Source organism: Piliocolobus tephrosceles, chromosome 13 (genome assembly GCF_002776525.5).
Source record: "Piliocolobus tephrosceles isolate RC106 chromosome 13, ASM277652v3, whole genome shotgun sequence".
In the NCBI taxonomy this organism is placed as follows: Eukaryota; Metazoa; Chordata; class Mammalia; order Primates; family Cercopithecidae; genus Piliocolobus; species Piliocolobus tephrosceles.
This window is the reverse complement of record NC_045446.1, coordinates 67,438,687-67,460,047: the sequence shown is the minus strand read 5'-3', so window position 1 is coordinate 67,460,047 and position 21,361 is coordinate 67,438,687. Positions and strand designations below refer to the sequence as shown.

General features: G+C 40.1%; 1 protein-coding gene across 2 annotated transcripts in view; it reads left to right on the top strand.

Annotated features, from left to right (window-relative positions):
* Positions 1 to 1,516: 1,516 nt before the first annotated feature.
* The window catches only part of GDPD4 (glycerophosphodiester phosphodiesterase domain containing 4), a 92,137-nt gene continuing 72,292 nt past the window's right edge, over positions 1,517 to 21,361 (top strand). The window contains exons 1-2 of one of the 2 annotated variants that reach the window (XM_023209134.2): positions 1,517 to 1,613; positions 20,870 to 21,072. In XM_023209134.2, coding sequence (XP_023064902.2) covers positions 20,884 to 21,072 — 189 coding nt within the window. In that variant the 5' untranslated portion in view covers positions 1,517 to 1,613; positions 20,870 to 20,883. Of the gene's footprint in view, positions 1,614 to 6,327; positions 6,390 to 20,869; positions 21,073 to 21,361 lie in introns of those variants that run through there. The other variant, XM_023209133.2, reaches the window with a different exon arrangement.

Sequence of the window (21,361 nt, the reverse complement as noted above, 5' to 3'; positions counted from 1 at the left end):
ACCTTTTTATCGTTATATGATGTCCTTCTATGTTTCTTATAATTTTCTTTGCTCTGAAGTCCAATTTATCTGAGATTAATGTCACCTCTTCTGCTTTCCTTTGATTCATGTTTGCATGTATAACTTTCTTCATCCATTTAATTTTAACCTGCCTATATTGTTATCCATGAAGTGAATTTCTTATGGACAGCATATAGATGGCTCATGAGTCCTAATCTGTATCTTATACTAAGGAAGTCACACAAAAATCAGACCATGTGTCCTGATTTTTATTTATTTATATTTATATTCTGCCTTTCCCCACAAAGGATTGGAGAAAACCTGTAACAAGAATATCTATAATGAAACAATAATAAGTAAATACAGGTAGAAAGTCAAGACCAAGAAAAAGATGGGCATGAATATGTTGATCACAAGGGTTAAGGTATTGCTATACTTAAGCTTAAATTTGAAATTGAACTTTCTGACAAAGTACCAAGGTAATTTGTGTTATTTGCATTATCAGGACAGAGAAAGAAAGAATATCCCAGTTATACTCTAGATACGCTTTCTGCAATAATGGATTCTATATCTGCATTGTCCAGTATGGAAGCCACTAGCCACATGTGGCTATTAAGCACTTGAATTGTGGCTAGTCATTAAGGAACTGAATATTAAATTTCATTTACTTTGTATTAATTTACATTTAAATAGCTAGTAGCTACATTACTGGACTAGCAGCTATATTACTGGTCCATTATGTGGCTGGTAGCTACATTACTGGACAGCAAAGGTCTAAAGGAAACAATGCTGTATAGTGTAATTGGAATCAAGTGTGCTGTGTTTAAATTTTGGCTCTGTCACAGTGTCTGTGACCTTGGAGAAGCTACTTAACCCTTCTGAGCTTCAGTTTCCAGATCTGTAAACTGAGTATAATAGTAGAACCAGGGCAAGACATGGTGACAAGCACCCGTAATCCCAGTTACTGGGAGGCTGAGACAGGAGGATTGCTTGTGCTCAGGAGTTCAAGACCAGCCTAGACCACATAGCAGGACCCTGTCTCAAAACAAAACAGTACCTACTTTTGTGGTTCTGAGGAAACAGTAATGTATGTAAAGCATTTAATACAATCCCTGGCACATGGCAAACACAGTTCTATTTTATAAATGCTTGAAATTACCTGGTTTGTTAGGAGACTAAGACAACTCTCTTTCACTGGCACTAAAAGGGAGGTTTTACAGAAGAATTGATAACTGGGAGTCTGAGCTGTGCTTAAGCATCTTAGCCAATAACTAGTTTCTGGCCATAAAATCAAATGTCAATCAAACACTGATTTTTAAAAACTTGTATCCATTTGAAGTTGCTTGAGGGTACTTGTTAGAAAACCTGGGCCTCTTTTTGTTTTCCTGTCAAGCTGCTGAGGGATTAAGCACTTAATATTACTATTTAATATTCAACTTGTAGTTCAACTTTTCTTCATCATGAGTGTGTTAAAAGCAAATGTATTAATTTCAATGACCTTTCACTTAATAGGAGATTCATGAGGGAGGATGGCCTTCCAACAACAACTGCGACATACATAACCAGCCAGTGGCTCGCGCCTGGAACCCCAGCACTTTGGGAGGCCAAGGCAGGTGGGTCATTTGAGGTCAGGAGTTCGAGACCAGCCTGGCCAACATGGTGAAACCCCATCTCCACTAAAAAAAAAATACAATTAGCCAGGCGTGGTGGTACACGCCTGTAATCCCAACTACTAGGGAGGCTGAGGCAGGAGAACTGCTTGAACTCAGGAGGTGGAGGTTGCAGTGAGCCGAGATTACGCCACTGCACTCCAGCCTGGGAGACGGAGTGAGGCTCCATCTCAAAAAATAAAAAGAAAAGGAAAAAGGAGATTCATTACTTTTACTAAAAGTGACACTCCTTGAAACAAGAATACATGCATTTAGCAAAGATAATGTCCAAACTTTGGGTTTGATACACTGCTGCTGCCCTGTTGACCAGGGTCTGGAAAGCTTCAACATGCTGCCAAGAAACAGAAATCAGAAGCTGGCACTCAAGAGTGAGGTACCATATGCTTCCACAGGTCCTGAGTTTATCTCTTTCTTTATGTCACTTTTACCATTGCGTAGATTTAGATAACTGCCTCTTAAAACAACTCTTGACTAGGCTGGGCATGTAATCCCAGCACTTTGGGAGGCTGAGGCGGGCAGATCACCTGAGTTCAGGAGTTCGAGACCAGCCTGGCCAATATGATGAAACCCCATCTCTATTAAAAATACAAAAATTAGCTGGGTGTGATGGTGGGTACCTGTAATCCCAGCTATTTGGGAAGCTGAGGCAGGAGAATCACTTGAACCTAGGAGGGAGAGGTTGCAGTGAGCCAAGATCATGCCATTGCACTCCAACATGGGTGACAGAGTGAGACTCTGTCTCAAAAACAAAAACAAAAACAAAACAACAACAACGACAGAAACCCTTGACTATCCATTCTTAATCCAAGGAGTGAGTGATAAAATTGCTCTTGTAATAATGAGAAAGCTACAAAGGGTTGGATAACTATTGCCTAGGCTTCAGGCAGCAGAGAAAGTTGGAAATTGGCTGTGTTTTTATAACTTTACTAGCTGAGAAACCTTTGCTATACACAAAGGCCTAGGTGAACATGTGCCATTCTAGATGTTTAAAGAGCGAATGGTGTGTGTGTGTATGAATACATGTTTGCAAAATATTTGAAATAGGCCTTATGAACTACAGCACATTGTTATTTTTAGCAGAATTCTCCAAAAGATGATAATGTAACAATGATTACTAAAAAAAAAAAAAACTTTATCTGGAGTTGGTTTGCTCCTCATGGAAACTATTAGACTAAGAGACTCTACTCTCCAGAATGAAGCTGGAGTTTTGAAGAAATGACTAGCATACAGTTTGCAGTTTTGAAAGAGTTTTTTTTTTTTTTTTTTTTTAAACTGAGTCCTAACACAATCTTATTTGAGTTCATTATACTTTTTGCCTAGGATTAGACAAAACCCACCAGACTTTAAACAATATTTACTGGAAAAGGATCATTTAATTAGCTGAATGATGAGCCTACAAAATTAAGTCAGTTCTGTTGGCTGTTGAGACAATAAAGTTGGGGAGAAAATCTTTCCCAGATATTAGTGGGAACCTGTGGTTTTTAAGAAACCACATCAGGTCATCAAGTCTACCTTCATTACTGATTTTTAACAGCCAGGGTTGAAGCCTCCTGCAGAGATTAATTGAATATTTATATACTTTGAAATAAGAATGTTACAATTTGACTTATTTGATAAAGTCTTTGGTACCATTTTTTATATTCTCTTTTACCTGCTGTAGTTTTGTCTTGCTTTTTGATATACCTTTAAAACCAGGAGTAACAGGATCAGGCCTGTATTTGCTCAAACTTGGGCCCAACCACCAGAGCTTATTTCATTGTCTGTTGATAAGAGATGAGGGAAACTCTCTCCAGAAGCAGTCAAAATGGAGTTTCAAAAAAATCTTCCTATCACAAAGAGTGTTTCATCCCTCGATTGGCACTCAGTGGGAGCCAACAGTTTAGTACTGTTATGTCAAGGGTTAAGCTAGGGTCCAGAATGGAAGTTAGGAGGGAGAGGGTCAATATCTCAAGTTTCAACTGACTTTTCTCCCTCTGCACTATCACCCACCCAACATCCAAGCTAACAATCTCTCTTCAGGATACTGCCAGATCCTCCTAACTGGTTACTGGGAGGCATGCTCCAGAGAATTCAGCTGGGTCAGAAAAGATGCAGCCTAACTGCCTAATTCCCTTTAAGGGTTGATGGGTCTGTAGCTTCTGGCTGTTTATGTAATGAACTAATTGACTGACATGTGCCAAGCACTGTAGTAGGCTTTGGGAATAAAGAAATTAGTTAGATATTGTCTGTCCCGCAGGTAGATTACAATTAGAAGGGGGAAGCAGAAACTAAAACATTAGTAAAACAAAATAGGTAATTATATTCAATGTGGCTAGGATAGTAATAAGAGGTTTATTTGGAGGGATATATAGAACACACAGGAGAAGGTAGTTAATCAAGTCTGGTGGTGAGAAATAGGGGTGAGGATGAACAAACAAGGCTTCCTGAGTTGAGCCTCACACTTAGAGAAGGAGTGCTAGCCAGGTCAAAGTTGGGAGTGTATAAGCCTGGCAGTAGGGACAGCACGAATAAACATGCAGAATGGTGTAGGGGAGTAGAATAAGAGGTTTGCTTTGCTGAAGCTTCAATGTAAGTGGGGGTGGTGGAGAGTTGGGGGCAAGTTGAGGCTGGAGAGAAAGGTGAGATCCAGTTTAAGGAGCTTTAACTTTTGGAATGTGTTTTAGGCATAGTCAGATTTGCATTTTTAAAAGATCAACAGTTGGTCTTAGATTATGGGAGAGGTAAACTGGAAACAGTGAGGCTCTTTGGGAATCTGCTGCAGTCTACTTTAACATAGCAGTATTAAGCTGGTTGGCATATACTGAGATGATTAGGGCCTAGTGGGCATTGAAATACAATAAGATAATGACTAGGAGAAATAGATAGGAATAAGCAGAATTTGGCCACTCTGTGTAAGGTGGAGAGCTGGGGGGTTGCAAAGGAATAGGAGGAGTTGAGGATGAGACATCTGTTTCAGATCTTGTCATTTAGTGAATTAGAGCCATAGAAGATGGAGCAGACATGAAGGGAAAGATAATAAATTTAAGTTAGGGTTTACTGAGTTTGAGGTGTCTGCAGCAGGACAGCCAGATTGAAGGCCAGTGGCTGGCAGTTGGAGATAAAGGTCTAGAGCTCAGGAACGAGGTCACAGTTACAGAAATGGCCAGAGGAATCAAAGATTAAACAAACAAAAGTGAAAACAGGCCCATTTGTGGCCCTTTGAATGTTTGAAACTGGTTTAAAAAAGGTAAGGCAAAGTGGGGATGGTTAATGGGTACAACAAATAATAAATAGGATAGAATAAATAGAATAAATAGGATCTAGTATTTGACAGCACAACAGGGTGACTACAGTCAGCAATAATTTATTGTACATTTGAAAATAACAAAGAGTGTGATTGGAATGTTCATAACCCAAAGAAATGATAAATGCTTCAGGTGACAGATACTCAATTTACACTGATGTGATTTTTTTTTTTTTTTTTTTTTTTTTTTTTTTTTGAGATGCAGTTTCGCTCTTGTTGCCCAGGGTGGAGTGCAGTGGTGCTATCTCGGCTCACTACAACCTCTGCCTCCCGGGTTCAAGTGATTCTCCTGCCTCAGACTCCTGAGTAGCTGGGATTACAGGCACCCACCACTGTGCCTGGCTAATTTTTTTTGTATTTTAGTAGAGACAGGATTTCATCATGTTGGCCTGGCTGGTCTCGAACTCCTGACTTCAGGCGATCCACCTGCCTTGGCCTCCCAAAGTGCTGGGATTACTTTGGGCAGGCATTACCTATTTTTTGTATCCCAGTTATTCATAAAATTGCCACATATATATACATCTCTATATATGGTGTATCTCTCTCTCTCTCTCTATATATATATATAATATATATATATATATATTTATTTATATGTTTTTTAAGAGACAGGGTCTTGTCGCCCAGTCTGGGCCTCAAACTTGGGCTCAAGCAGCTTCCTGCCTCAGCCTGAAGAGTAGCTGGGACTGCAGTCCTGTGCCCCCACCCACCACGCTCAGGCTACCTCTTTATTTTATTTTAATTTTAACTATTGTTTCTGCCTTTTTAAAACAAATTTTTAATTTTTATGGGTACATAATAGGTGTATTATTTATACACCTGATAGTAGGGATACATGAGATATTCTGATACAGGTATACAATGTGTAAGTATCACATCAGGAGGCCAGGCACGGTGGCTCACGCCTGTAATCCCAGCACTTTGGGAGGCCGAGACGGGTGGATCACGAGGTCAGGAGATCGAGACCATCCTGGCTAACACGGTGAAACCCCGTCTCTACTAAAAAATAAAAAAAATTAGCTGGGCGAGGTGGTGGGCGCCTGTAGTCCCAGCTACTCGGGAGGCTGAGGCAGGAGAATGGCGTAAACCCGGGAGGCGGAGCTTGCAGTGAGCTGAGATCCGGCCACTGCACTCCAGCCTGGGCAACAGAGCGAGACTCCGTATCAAAAAAAAAAAGAAGCAACCAAACCAAAAACAAAGACAGCATACCTTACCGTACATTTAAAATGTGGGGCTCAGAGCCAAGGTTGAGGGTCTGGCCTTAGCTTCAGCCTAGCTCAGGCATGGGGTGTCCTTGACCACGCCCACAGCCCCGCCAGGCCACGCCCTCCCGCCCCGCCTGCCTAGAGCTGCCCCTCCAGCCAGGCATCCATCTTGAGAGACGCTGGTCTCCTTAGGCGTGAAGCTTGGCTTTGGGTTGGGACTTTGAAGTCTCGGTAAGTAAATGTTCCCAGTTCCGTGCTTCCTCCTTAAGCAGCACCAGAAACAGGAAGTTCTATTAGTATTATTAGTCGGCAGCCAAACCTGAGGCCCTTTGACGTCGCTTGCTCACTGTGTCGGGTCGTTTGTGTCCCCTCTCGAGGATTACGGGCTTGGACCTCCTGTTCAGTATCTGACAGTAGCGGCTTCGTGTATTGTCTAGTTTTCTAGTTGTTAATGGCGAACGGGATAAAAGTCTGCTTCAGCTGTCCCAATCCTGGCCGGCAACCCCAGGGTTTTGACCTCATGAGCTGGGGAATGGCGGTGTCCTCTACTGAGATGAGACAGATTGCAGGAGGAATCTATTTTAGAGGGAAAAAACATCAAGGGTTCAGTTTTGGACATACTACTTTTGAGGTGCCTGTGAGAAATCCAAATGGAGATTTCAGTAGGCTGTCGGATATATACGTGTAGAATTCAGAGAACAGGTCTGGGAAGGAAACAGTGTTTATTGATCTCCCCTTAAATATTAGGAATTTTCTTGTAAACTTGGCTACCCTGGCTGGTGCCTAGACGCAAAGTATCTGCAGGTGTGTGGACAATGGTGGTGGTAATTATTCTGGTTAAAAAGCTGCCTTTTATTCAATATCCGAGCAGCTTACCATCCTCCCATAGAGTGTTTTGTTCATAACGTCTGCCCTTGGACACCCCAGTATTTGCAATTAGTCACACCAAGTTCTATATATATGCAGTAGTTTCATCATTAACCAGTTGAAAGTTTTTTTTTCTCATTTCCATTGTGATTTTTCTTTGACCCATGCATAGGTTTTTATAAATGTGTTTAATTCCCAAATGCGGAATTTGTTTTACTGATTTCCAGTTAAATTGCACTGTAATCAGAAGATATATTCTTAAGATGTCAATTACTTTATTAAAACCAATTGTGATCATTTTTGATAAATGTTCCATGTCCATTTGGAAAAAAGGTACACTCTGCATTTGTTGAGTACAGTGCTCCATAAATGTTAAGACTAGTTTGTTATTCAAGCTTTACAGTCGTCTATATCCTTACAGACATTTTTTCCTGCTTATTCTGTTCTTTAAGAGGTGGGCTAAATCTCCTACCATGATTATGCATTTGTCCATTTCTCCCTTAGAGACTAGGTGATTGGGTACTGTTAATAGTTTTGGTGCTGCAAAAGAAATAGAACTCAAATATAAAATTTTATTTTTGATTCTCAGAAAGGCAATATACTTCTGTAGAAGGGTGCACCCTTACAGATGGAGCAATGGTGAGCGCACACTTGGACAAGGGAGGGGAAGGGGTTCTTATTCCTGATGCGTGCGGCTCCTGCTGGGGTGATGTTCCCCTATTGGCTACTGTTAGACCGCACAGGCTAAACTAATTCTGATTGACTAATTTAGGGAGAGTGACGGGTTGAGTGGTTTGGAGGGAGTCAGGGTGGAGCCGGTAAGGGTGGAGCAGGTGATCAGGATGAGTCAGGGCAGAGCTGGTAATCGGAATGAGGGTGGAGCAGGTGATCGAAAAAAGTTAAAAAGTAGAAGGCAAAGAATTGAACATACCGACATATTGATTCTTTGAAGAGAAATTTAGAACTCCTATCTAATAGTATCTACAAATTGCAAATTAAAATTTTTTTTTTCACATTATGAAATGTCCCTCTTTGTCTCTAGTATTGCTTTTATGCCTCAAAGTTTACTTTGCTGGTCATATAGAGAGGCAGATTGTATTATTTGACTCCAACTCTTCACCTTTTCCTTAGTTACGTTCTTTGTGTTCACACCTTTTTCCGTGTGACTACTGTGACTGACCACCATGAGGTGACCTGCCCTGATTGTTGACTTTGGGATCGGCTGTGTGAACAGACATCCCATGAGGCAGCGGTTTGAAATGGGCTTGTATTTGGGACTTACTCTCTTGGACAACTTCCAGCACCATGAGAACATACCCAGGTCAATCTGGTTGAGTGACACATGAAGCAAAGCCAAGTCACCCCAGTCATTCTAGCTGAGGCAGAACAGATCAGCAGATCAGATAGCCCATTAACTCAGATGTGTGAGCAATAAACTCTTACTGTTAAATGTGGAACATGCTCTAGGAGGTACAGACAGACAATAAACAGTAAACATCCTAAATAAATACATTATATAATATTTTATTTTCTATAGAAAAAAAGAGCGCAATAGAGGAGTTAGAAGGAGGGAGCAGGTTGCGGTATTAAATAGTGATTAGGGTTGACCTTGTTGAGAAGGGGCCATTTGAGCAAGGAATTGAAGAAGGTGAGGTAACTACTACTTTTGAGGGTGAGATAGTAATTTAGGATTTCTTCCTTCTTTGGGCAAATTAATTGGGACAGAATACCTAATTCTTATATTGGGGATGCTGATGGTATTCCATGGGGCTGGCGAGAAGCTGTGGGGTGGTTGGTGTTGCTTAGCAACTGCCATCTCTGGCCTCTGTCTCATAAAGAGGGTCCAGGATGGGAATGTGTGATATTCTGGGTGAGAGGGATTACCTAGTTTTCATATGAGGCCAGTGTAGGGACTAAATGCTGATTTTTTTTTTTTTTTTTTTTTCCATCTTGCCCAAATTCCTATCTAAGGGGTCTGGGGAGTCATGCCCTGCAAACCATAAATTCTCATCAGATGGGTTTTATTTAACCCTAGAGTCATGCTCTACAAACCATAAATTATCATCAGATGTGTTTTATTTAACCCTATATATCATGGTTTACTTTGCAACCTGACTCTGGCATAACAATACAAGACAAAAAGGAAAAAATATTTACCCCAAAATATGTTTCTTTGCCATATTTTGAAATGGTTCTGCAAAGCTGTTTTGTGTATGGGGAGGGAGGGAGGCGGGAGGGCGGGGGGGGGGGGGGCGGGGGAACATTTGCATCTGTAAAGAATCTCTATTAACAAAGCTAGATCTTTTTCTTCCAGACCCTTCCAATCCTAAAGAGATTACTGAGCTCTGAATAGGAAACATTTGTCACCTATGGTCTCTAAGGGCAGCCACTATAAAACTTCAAAATAAGTTTGATCTCCACAATCTTTATCTTAACCTGACCGTTCCCTTTCTATCTATCCCAGGTCTTTAGACAAACTCAACAAATGTCAACCAGAAAATCTTTAAAATTTTTTTTTTTTTTTTTTTTTTTTTTTTTTTGAGACTCTAGGCTGGAGTGCAGTGGCACCATCTCTGGTCACTGCAACCTCCGCCTCCCGGGTTCAAGCAATTTTCATGCCTCAGCCTCACAAGTAGCTGGGATTACAGGCATATGCCACCACGCCTGGCTAATTTTTGTATTTTTTTTTTTTTTTTTTGAGGCGGAGTCTTGCTCTGTCGCCCGGACTGGAGTGCAGTGGCCCAATCTCAGCTCACTGCAGGCTCCGCCTCCTGGGTTTACGCCATTCTCCTGCCTCAGCCTCCCGAGTAGCTGAGACTACAGGTGCCCGCCACCTTGCCCAGCTAGTTTTTGTATTTTTAGTAGAGACGGGGTTTCACTGGGTTAGCCAGGATGGTCTCGATCTCCTGACCTCGTGATCCGCCCGTCTCGGCCTCCCAAAGTGCTGGGATTACAGGCTTGAGCCACCACGCCCGGCCTATTTTTGTATTTTTAGTAGAAACTGGATTTCACCATGTTGGCCAGGCTGGTCTCAGACTCCTGACCTCAGGTGATCTGCCCACCTTGGCCTCCCAAAGTGCTGAGATTATAAGCATGAGCCACCGCGCCTGGCCTGATTATACTTTTCTACTGTCACTTCAAGATGATTTGCAAGGAAATGGAAGGCAAATGTATGTGCCCAGTTCCTTTTCTTAAACTGAATCTCCAAGGTCTTTTTATTTCAATCTGTTTTTAAAAAAACAACAACAACAACAACAAAAAACTGTAGGTAGTCTTTATATTTTCCCTGTCTTTTTCAGCTCCCTCCTGAATTTCCAAAATGTCTTCATTTATGCGCTGAGGCTGGGTTAATCACTCTATTCTCCATGCTGCCTAGTGTATTGTATAGATGTTTATTCTAGAAGTTATTACATTGTTATACTCAATTGCTAATATACATCCCTTCCACTATATTTAAATCTTGTCAATGATAGGAGTTTTGACTTACTCATCCTTTTGCTCTTGACGCATAACCTAATGCTTGGTCATTTTAGTGCTCAAAGTGTGCTGAATGGATAGCAATTATTATATTGAAAGCCAACATTCAGTTTACAATATTTCCAGAACTAAATTCTTCACATCTATTGATTCACTCAATAATCCCACAAACTATATTGATAAGTACCATTATTATTCACATTTAAAGATGAGAAAACTGAGGTACAGAATACTTGCATAACTTGCCTAAAGTTGCACAGCTAAATATGGCAAAGGTGGGATATGAAACATAGGCAAGGTGCTCCAGAGCATCTACTTTTTAAATTATGAACTATTTAAAATATACAGAAAAATATAGCCCCATATATTTGTAATTGTTAACATCTTCCAATATTTGCTTTATCTTCTTTTAGATGAAGTACTTGAAAGTGAATTGCAGACACCATACATTTTACCTGTAAATACTTTGTGTGAAACTCTAAAAAAGGAATTTTTATTTTTGAGACAGTCTCTCTCTGTTGCCCAGGCTGGAGTGCAGTGGTGCGATCTTGGCTCTCTGCAACCTCCGTCTCCTGGCTTCAAGCGATTCTTCTGCCTCAGCCTCCAGAATAGCTGGGACTACAGGCGCACACCACCACGCCTGGCTAATTTTTGTATTTTTAGTAGAGATGGGGGGGTTTCACCATATTGGCCAGGCTGGTCTCGAACTCCTGACCTTGTGATCTGCCCGCCTCAGCCTCCCAAAGTGCTAGGACTACAGGCATGAGCCACCACACCTGGCCAAAAAAGGAATTTTTTTTTTACACAATGATATCATCATTTTCACACCTAAAATTAACAATAGTTTACTAAACCAACTGAATGTAAATTAGTTAATATCCAAATTTCTACCAATTTCCTCCAAAAAGTCTTTTCAAAAGTTCCAATCAAGATCTATACATCTGGCTGAGCGCAGTGGCTCACGCCTGTAATACCAGCACTTTGGGAGGCCAAGGCGGGCAGATCAGTTGAGGTTAGGAGTTTAAGACCAGCCTGGCTAACTTGGTGAAACCCTGTTTCTACTAAAAATACAAAAAATTATCCAGGCATGGTGATGCGTGCTTGTAATCCCAGCTACTCGGGAGGCTGAGCTAGGAGAATAGCTTGAACCTGGGAGGTGGAGGTTGCAGTGAACCGAGATCGCGTCATTCCACTCCAGCTTGAGCAACAAGAGTAAAATTCTAAAAAAAAAAAAATAATAATAATAATCCATACATCAATTCATATACTATAAAAAATTTCTTTTTAAAAAATTATTTATTTATTTATTTATTTAGAGACGGAGTCTCACTCTGTCCCCCAGGTTGGAGTGCAGTGACCTGATCTCGGCTCACTGCAAGTTCCACCTCCCGGGTTCACGCCATTCTCCTGCCTCAGCCTGCTGAGTAGCTGGGACTACAGGCGCCCGCCACAATGCCCGGCTAAGTTTTTGTATTTTTAGTAGAGATGGGGTTTCACCATGTTAGCCGGGATGGTCTTGATCTCCTGGCCTTGTGATATGCCCGCCTTGGCCTCCCAAAGTGCTGGGATTACAGGCGTGAGCCACCGCACCCGGCCAAGAAATTTCTAATTAAGATAGAATTTGCATACACTAAAATTCACCATTATTTAGTGTATAATTCTTCAAGTTTTGACAAATGCATGTAATTGTGTAAGCACTATCAAAATATAGGACAGTTTTTCTCCAAATCTGTGGCCTGCCTTTTTATGTCTTAAGAATGTCTTTTGAAGACTAGAAGTTATTAATATTGATGAAATACAACTTCTCTGTTTTTTCTTTTATGGATCATGCTTTTGGTGTTATACCTAACAAATCTTTGCCTAAAGCAGGGACACATTTCATCTATGTTTTTTTCTATAAGTTTTATAGCTTTAGGTTTTATTTATTTATTCATTTAGAGACAAGGTCTCATTCTGTCACCCAGAATGGAATATAGTGGCCCCATCATGGCTTGTTGCAGCCTCAACTTCCCCAGTTCAAGTGATCCTCTTGCCTCAGCCTCCTGAGTAGCTGGGACTACAGGTGTGCGCCACCACATCTGGCTAATTTTTGTATTTTATGTAGAGATGGGGGTCCCACTATGTTGCCCAGGCTGGTCTCAAACCCTGGGCTCAAGTGATCCTCTAGCCTCAGCCTCCCAGAGTGCTGGGGTTACAGGTATGACCTGCTGCACCTGGCCAGCTTTAGATTTATATTTCAGTCTGTGATCCATTTAATTTTTACAAAGAATGCAAAGTTGTGGGCCGGGCGCAGTGACTCATGCCTGTAATCCCAGCACTTTGGGAGGCTGAGGTGGGCAGATCTTTTGAGGTCAGGAGATCGAGACCAGCTTGGCTAACACAGTGGAACCCATCTCTACTAAACATACAAAAAAAAAAAAAAAAAAAAAATTAGCCGGACATGGTGACATGTGCCTGTAGTCCCAGCTACTCAGGAGGCTGAGGCAGGAGAATTGCTCCCAGGAGGCGGAGGTTGCAGTGAGCAGAGATCGCCTGCCACTGCACTCCAGCCTGGGCGACAGAGGCAGGCTCTGTCTCAAAAAAAAAAAAAAAAAAAAAAAAATGCAAAGTTGTAGATTGAGGTTCATTTGTTTTTGGATGAATATCCAATTGTTCCAGAACCATTTGTCAAAGAAACTGTCCTTTCTCCATCCTTCATACTTCTGTCAAACATGAATTTACCATATATAGATGGGCCTTTTTCTGGAACCGGTATTGTTTCATTGATCTCTATGTCTGTCTGTTTGCTGATTCCACACTGTCTTGGTAACTGTAGCTTTATATTACGTCTTGAACTCAGGTAGTTTGAGTCAAAATACATTATTTTTCAAAATTGTTTTGGCTAGTCTATTTCCTTTGCCTTTCCATAGAAATCTTAGAATTAGCTTATTGATTTCTACAAAAAAAGTCCTCAGAGATTTTGATTGGAATCATGTTGAACCTGTAGATCTGTTTGGGGAGAATTGAGATTATAACAATATTGAGTCTTCTAATCCAAGAAAGTGGTACTTAGATTAGAAGACTCAGTATTGTTATGAGTCTTTACTTGAGTCTTTGATTTCTTTCGTGTCTTGTAGTTTTCAGCATGCAGATCCTGCACATATTTTGTTAGATTTATACCTAAGTATGTGTTTGTTACTATTGTAAATCATCATTTAAATTTAATTTTTAAATACATGTTTCATCTTGGAATAATTTTAGATTTACAGAAAAGTTACAAAGATAGTACAGACAGTTCTTGTATACTCTTACCTAGTTTCAGTTTCCCCCAGCATTATCCTTTTACTGTGGTTCATTTTGTAAAACTAAGATAACATTAGTACATTACTGGTAACGAAACTTCAGATATTATTCAGATTTCACCAGTTTTCCCATTCATGTTTTGCTATTTCATGATGTAAATAGTGATTTAAAATTTTTACCTTCTATTTGTTCATTCCTAGTCTATAAAAATTTTTGATTTTTGCATCTGATTCTACCTTGCCAAACGCATTAATTCTAAGTGTTTTTTTTTTTTTGGTAGAATTTTGGAGATTTTCTACGTAGATAATCTTGTTGTCTGCAAATAGAGTTTTATTTATTTATTTCTATTCTTTATGCCTTTTATTTCTTTTTCTAGCCTATTACACTGGCTAGGACTGCCAGTACAGTGTTGAACAGGATTGGTGATAACAGACATCCTTGCTTTGTTTCCGATCTTAGAAAAAAATCATTTAGTCTTTAGAAAGCAATCAGTCTTTCACCATTAAGTGTGAAGTTAGCTGTTAGCTTTTAATATATTCTCCATACAAAGGCATAATATTTGCTATTCCTAGTGTGCTGAGGGTTTTTGTCAGGAATGGAGTTAGAATTTGCTCAGAAGTATTTTATGTATCTATTTAGATGGCCATATAGTTTGTCTTTAGTTTGATAATATGGTTAATTAAGTTTATTTTTTTTGTTTTGTTTTTGAGACAAGGTCTCACTCGGCTGGAGTGCAGTGGTGTGATCTTGGCTCACTGTAACCTCCATCTCCAGGCTCAAGCAATCCTCCTGCCTCAGCCTCCCGAGAAGCTGGGACTACAGCCATCTACCACCACACCCAGCTAATTTTTGCATTTTTTTTGTGAATACAGGATTTGGCCATGTTGCCCATGCTGGTCTTGAACTTTTGGGCTCAAGCAGTCTGCCTGCCTCAGCCTCCCAAAGTTGTAGGATTACAGAATTGAGTCACCATGCCTGGCCCCAAGTTGATTGATTTTTGAATGTTGAATAATCTTTGCAGTCCTTTGGAAAACTACACTTGGTCAGTATGTACTGATGTATGTTAAGAATTTTTGCATTTGGATTCATAAGGGATATTGGTTTGTACTTTTATTAGGATATCTTTGGTTTTGGTGTCGGGATATTGGTTTTTACTTTTATTAGGATATCTTTGGTTTTGGTGTCAGGATATTGGTCACAGAAAATGATTTGGAAAGTCTTCTCTTCTGATGTAAGAGTTTCTATAGAATTGGTATTATTTCTTCTGTAGATGTTTGGTAGAATTCACCAGTGAATCCATTTTTTTTTTTCTTTTTCTTGATGGGAAGGCTTTTTAACAACAAATTCAATTTACTTGATAGATAAAAAGATATTCAAGTTTTCTATTTCTTCCTGAGTGAGCTTTAGTAGTTTTTGTCTTTCAGGGAATTCGCCCATTTCATGTATCTATAGAATTTATGGGAATGAAGTTGTACCAAATTCTTTGTTACTCTTTTCATGTCTCTAGGGTCTGTGGTGATGGTTCTCTCTTATTACTGATATTGATGATTTGTGATTTCTTTCTTTCTTTTTTTTTTTTTTTTTTGAGAGGGAGTCTCACTCTGTCGCCCAGGCTGGAGTGCAGTGACGGGATCTCAGCTCACTGCAAGCTCCGCCTCTCGGGTTCACGCCATTCTCCTGCCTCAGCCTCCCGAGTAGCTGAGACTACAGGCGCCCGCCACCACGCCCAGCTAATTTTTTGCATTTTTTAGTAGAGACGGGGTTTCACCGTGTTAGCCAGGATGGTCTCGATCTCCTGACCTTGTGATCCGCCCGTCTCAGCCTCCCAAAGTGCTGGGATTACAGGCTTGAGCCACCGTGCCCGGCCGACTTCTTTCTTTTTTAATCTCCTTAATGATCCTAGTCAGAAATTTATTAGCTTTGTTGGTCTTCTCAAAGAACCAACTTTTGATTTCATTGATTTTTTTCCCTATTTTTTCTATTTATCCATTGTTATTACTCCTAATCTTCTGTTAACTTTGTGTTTAATTTGCACCACTTTTACTGATTGTCTGAAGATGGAAACTGAGGTTATTGATTTTGAGATCTTGTTTTTTCTTTCTTTCTTTTTTTTTTTTTTTTTGATACGTAGTCTCCCTCTGTTACCCAGGCTGGAGTGCAGTGGCCTGATCTCGGCTCACTGCAAGCTCCGCCTGCTGGGTTCACGCCATTCTTCTTCCTCCACCTCCCCAGCAACTGGGACTACAGGCGCATGCCACCACGCCTGGCTAATTTTTGTATTTTTAGTAGAGACGGGGTTTCACCGTGTTAGCCAGGACAATCTCGATCTCCTGACCTTGTGATCCACCTGTCTCGGCCTCCCAAAGTACTGGGATTATGGGTGTGAGTCACCGCTCCCAGCCTTGTTCTTTTCTAGTATGGGCATTTAGCATTATAAATGTAAATCTAAGTATTGCTTTAACTATACCTTAGAAATGTTTCTATGTTGTGTTTTCATTTCTATTCAATTCAAAAGATTTTAATTTCCCTTTTGATTTTTTTTGACTCAGAGTTACTTAGAAGTTGCTATTTAATTTTAAAATATTTAGGAGTTTTCCAACTATCTTATTGATTGCTAATTGAATTCTAGGGTTTTCAATTCTGTTTTCCAATTCTAGTGTTTTTCAAGTCTGCTCTATCCTGCTTACTATTATTGAGAAAGGGGTATTGAAATCTCTGACTATAATTTTGGATTTGTCTGTTTCTCCTTGGAAGGTCAATGAATTTTGATTTATGTTACTTTAGGTTTCTTTTGTCATTTTGTAGATTTATTAATAAAAATGAAAATGTGTATAATCAGATACCAAAAACACATCAAGTATGAATAATAATAATTTTTTTTTGAGACTTTCACTCTTGTTGCCCAGTCTGGAGTGCAATGGTGCCATCTTGACTCAATGCAACCTCCACCTCCTGGGTTCAAGCAATTCTCCTGCCTCAGCCTCCCGAGTAGCTGGGATTACAGGCATGCGCCACCATGCTCTGCTAATTTTGTTTTTAGTAGGGATCGGGTTTCTCCATGTTGGTCAGGCTGGTCTCAAACTCCCGACCTCAGTTAATCTGCCCGCCTCGGCCCCCCAAAGTGCTGGGATTACAGGCGTGAGCCACTGCATGTGGTAAGTATGAATAATTATATATCAACTCTCAAATATGTAAATGTCTATGCTGATGGAAGAAACAAAAGGAAACAGAGCTTCTAAGAATTGATTTTTATTAATACATAATGTTTGTACTTTATTGTATACATGTGATATTTTGATACATGCATAGAATGTGTAATGGTAAAATCAGGGTATTTAGGATATCTATCGCTTGGAACATTTGTCATTTCTTTGTACTAGGGACATTTCAAATCCTCTAGCTATTTTTAAATATGCTGTATATTATTACCTGTAGTCACCCTACTATGCTATCAAACACTAGAACTTATTCCTTCTCTCTAACTGTGTATTTGTACTTATTAACCTACCTTTCTTCATCCCCCCACAACTCCACATCCTTCCCAGCCTCTGGTAATGATCATTGTATTCACTACCTCCATGAGATCAACTTTTTAAGCTCCCACAAGAGTGAGAACATACAGTATTTGTCTTTTTGTGCCTGACTTATTTCACTGAACATGATGACCACCAGTACCATCCATACTGCTGCAGATGACAGAATCTCATTTTCTTTTTATGGCTGTAGAGTATTGTATTGTATATATAAGCTCATTTTCTTTATCCGTTTGTCCATTGATAGACACTTAGGGTGGTTCTGTATCTTTGCAATTGTGCATAGTCCTGCAATAAACATAGGGGTGCAGGTATCCCTTTGATAAACTGATTTCCTTTCTTTGGATAACTACCAGGTGGTGGAATTGCTGGATCATATGGTTACTACAATATTTTAATTTTTTGAGAAATCTCCGTATTGTTTTTTATGGCCTGTACTAATTTATGTTCCCACCGTGTGTAAGAATGCCCTTTGTCTTTGCCACCTTCTTTATTTTTTTTTCTTTTTGATAGTAGCCCTTCTAACAGGGGTAAGATAACATCTCACTGTGCTGTTGATTTACATTTCCCTGATTATTAGTGATATTGAACATTTTTTCATATACCTGTTGGCTATTTGTATGTCTTCTACTGAGAAATAGAAGGGGTTTGGTGTGTTCTTCGTTTTCTAGTTCCTTGAGGTGCATAGTTACTTATTTGAAATCTTTTCTGCTTTTGATGTAGATGTTTATTGGTATAAGCTTCCCTCTCAGCATTCCTCTTTTTGTATCACATAGGTCTTAGTATGTGTTTTTTCATTTCATTTGTTTCAAAAAATTTTTTTCTTAATTTCTTCATTGACCAGTGGTCAATCAGGACCATATTGTTAAAAATAATTTCCATGTATTTTTACAGTTTCAAACATTTCTCTTGTTACTGATTTCTATTTTTTTTTTTTTCCATTTTGGTCAGAAAAGATACTTAATGTGATTTAGATTTTTACAAATCTGTTTAGACTTGTTTTGTGGCCTAACATGTAGTCTATCCTGGAGAATGTTTTATGTGCCGATGGGAAGAGTGTGTATTCTGTAGGTGTTGGATGTAAATGTTCTGTATATATCTGTTAGGTCCATTTGGTCTTTGTTTTCTTTTAGCACTTTGAAAGAAAAGTTTTTCTTTCACTCCATCCTCTCCTATCGTGTAAGATTTCTACTGAGAAATCCACTATTAGTCTGATTGGTTTCTCTTACATGTGACTTGATGCTTTTCTCTTGTTTTTGGAATTCTCTGTCTTTGACTTTTGGCAGTTTGACTATAAAGTGCCTTGGAAAAGACCTTTTTGGGTTGAATCTATTTGGGGATCTTTGAGCTTCCACTCTATGGATGTCTGAATCCCTTTTAAGACTTGGGAAGTTTTCGGTGATTATTTTATTAAATAGGTTTTCTATGCTTTTCCCCACCTCTTCTGGAATATCCAAAATTTGAGTACTTGGTCACTTAATGGTTTTCAAAATGTCATGTAGGGTTTCTTTATTCCCTCCTTTCCTTTCCCTCCCTCCCTCCCTCCCTCCCTTCCTTCCCTCCCTCCCTCCTTCTCTCTCTCTTTCCCTCCCCTCCCTTGCTCCCTCCTTCCTTCCCTGCCTGCCTGCCTTCTTTCTTTTTTGAGATGGAATCTTGCTCTGTCACCCAGGCTGGAGCGCAGTGGTGCAATCTCAGCTCACTGCAACCTCCACCTTCCAGGTTCAAGCAATTCTCCTGCCTCAGTCTCCCAAGTAGCTGTGGTTATAGACATGCACTACCACGCATGGCTAATTTTTGTATTTTTAGTAAAGGCAGGGTTTCATCATGTTGGCCAAGGTGGTCTCGAGCTCCTGACCTCAAATGATCCGTCCACCTTGGCCTCCCAATGTGCTGGGTGTGAGCCACCATACCCGTCCGCCCACCTGCCCTCCCTTCCTTCTCTTTCTTTCTCCCCTCCCTTCCTTCTGTTTCTTTCACCTTACTGGGTTACTTCAAATGACTTGTCTTCAGGTTCTGAAATAATATCTCCATATTGAATTATCTCATTCAGATTCTGAATTGTTTTTCTGATTTCTTTGTAGTATTTGTGCTCTCTTGTATCTCATTGGGTATATTTAATATTGTTATTTTAATTTATTTGTAGGCATTTCACACATTTCTTTTGCATTGGAATCTCTTGCTGGAGAATTATTATATTACTTTGAAGTTGTCATGTTTCCTTGCTTTTTCATGTTTTTTGTGTCCTTATATTGATATCTGCACATCTGCTGTAACAGTTGCTTTTTATAAATTTTTGGGTTGGCTTTCATAGGGGAAGATTTTTTTTTTCTTGTAGCTGTATCTATAGAGTTGGTTGGGTGGGGCACTTCAGTTTTTATTTTGGGTTCATGCAGTAGTATAGTCTCCCTGGGATTTCTTTGACTGTAATCAGTGTCAGTAGTGTCTATGATTTTGTCAGTGGTTTAGGCTGTGGTTGTTAGCACAGGCTGCAGTGAGGCTTTGCTGGGAATGGAGACATCAGGCAGGCCAATCCTCAGGCCCCAGTGGTGGTGATGGCAGGCCGATTGTTCCTGTCCTTGGACCCCTGGCCAGTGTACACAGGCACTGGTGTTAGCAGGTCTAGGAAGGCCAATTTTTAGGTCTCTAGGTGGCTTGCTTGGGTACTGGCAGTGTTAGCAGTGTGCTGGGTAGGCAGGTGGGACCCTGGAGCCCTGGGCAGCATGTGTGGTGTCAGTGATGGCAGTAGTGTTAGGGGGCCAATCTTTGGTCTCCCAGGTGACATGCACTGGTGCTAGCAGTGACAGCAGTAGGATGGGTGGGTCAGGCTATAGGTCCCCAGGTGGTACATGTGGGTAGGCATTGGTGCTGGTAATGGTGCCAGGTGATGTTGGCCTGTCCTCAGGCTCCTTGATGATGTACACAGGTGCAGGTTGTGGTGGGTGCCTGTGTTCTTAATGCTGTTGTGAAGCCACATACTACATATTTTGTTCTATCTCTGAAATAGTTTTTGTTGGCAAAGGAAAAATAAACTTGTCACATTTCAGCCATTGTTGTTTTGAAGATTCCATCATTCATAATTGAAGCTAACCCTAACTGATTCCATATGGGAGAGGAGAGAAAGGGACGAAGCAGCCAACTGTGTATCTGAGTCACTTATTAGTCAAGGATGGTATTTTCATGTACCTCACCCATGCCTTTAATGTCTCGAGTTATTTCAACAGCATATTGCAATTTGAGAAGCACATTTGTATATATTATCTCATTGGATTTTTTCAGCATCTATTAGGTGGTGAGGACAGGGAATATTGTCCCATTTTAGAGGTGTGAAAACTAAACCTAGAGTGATGCAATGATCACAGTAAACACTCAACAAGTTAGTGAGAAAGGTAGGAAGAAGCTCTATTTTTCTGCCCCAAATTCACTGTATTATCTTTGATTATAAACAGTTTTTTAAAAATCCATCTCTCTTTGATAAAATTTTCTGTAGAATGATGGGATAAGGTACATTAAGGGGAGTTACACTAGATCCTGATTATTTTATTTGTCTTTCAGCCAAAGGGTGAATCATGTTTAAGAAGGTCAACAGGATTGAGCACAAGAGGAATAAGACAGGAAAACCAAACAAACTTAATCCATGGATTCCACGCATCTTCAACCACCAATGCTATGTCACCTTCCTTACTGGCTGCTATAGTTGCCTTTGGAAATTCAGGCAGTGGGAAAAAACTAAAGTTGGATTTTGTTGCTGCACTTGGGTACAAACTGATAAGGAGCTGGACCGTGTTTTCTCAGATGTGGGGAACATAGGCTGACCGCGGGCCCCATAAGGGCTCTTTACGGTCTCCAGGACTGGGGATGCTAGGGCTCCATTTCTTCCATAAAAGTATTGCACCAATATTAAACTTATTGAAACATGTACTTGCTTTCTTCATTTCTTTCCTTCACTTCATTTTTCACTTTTATTCTTTACTTTTCCTTACTACCTGTTTTATGTTTATTCATTAATTCACTTTTGCATTTATTCATTCAGTGAATCTTGAAGAA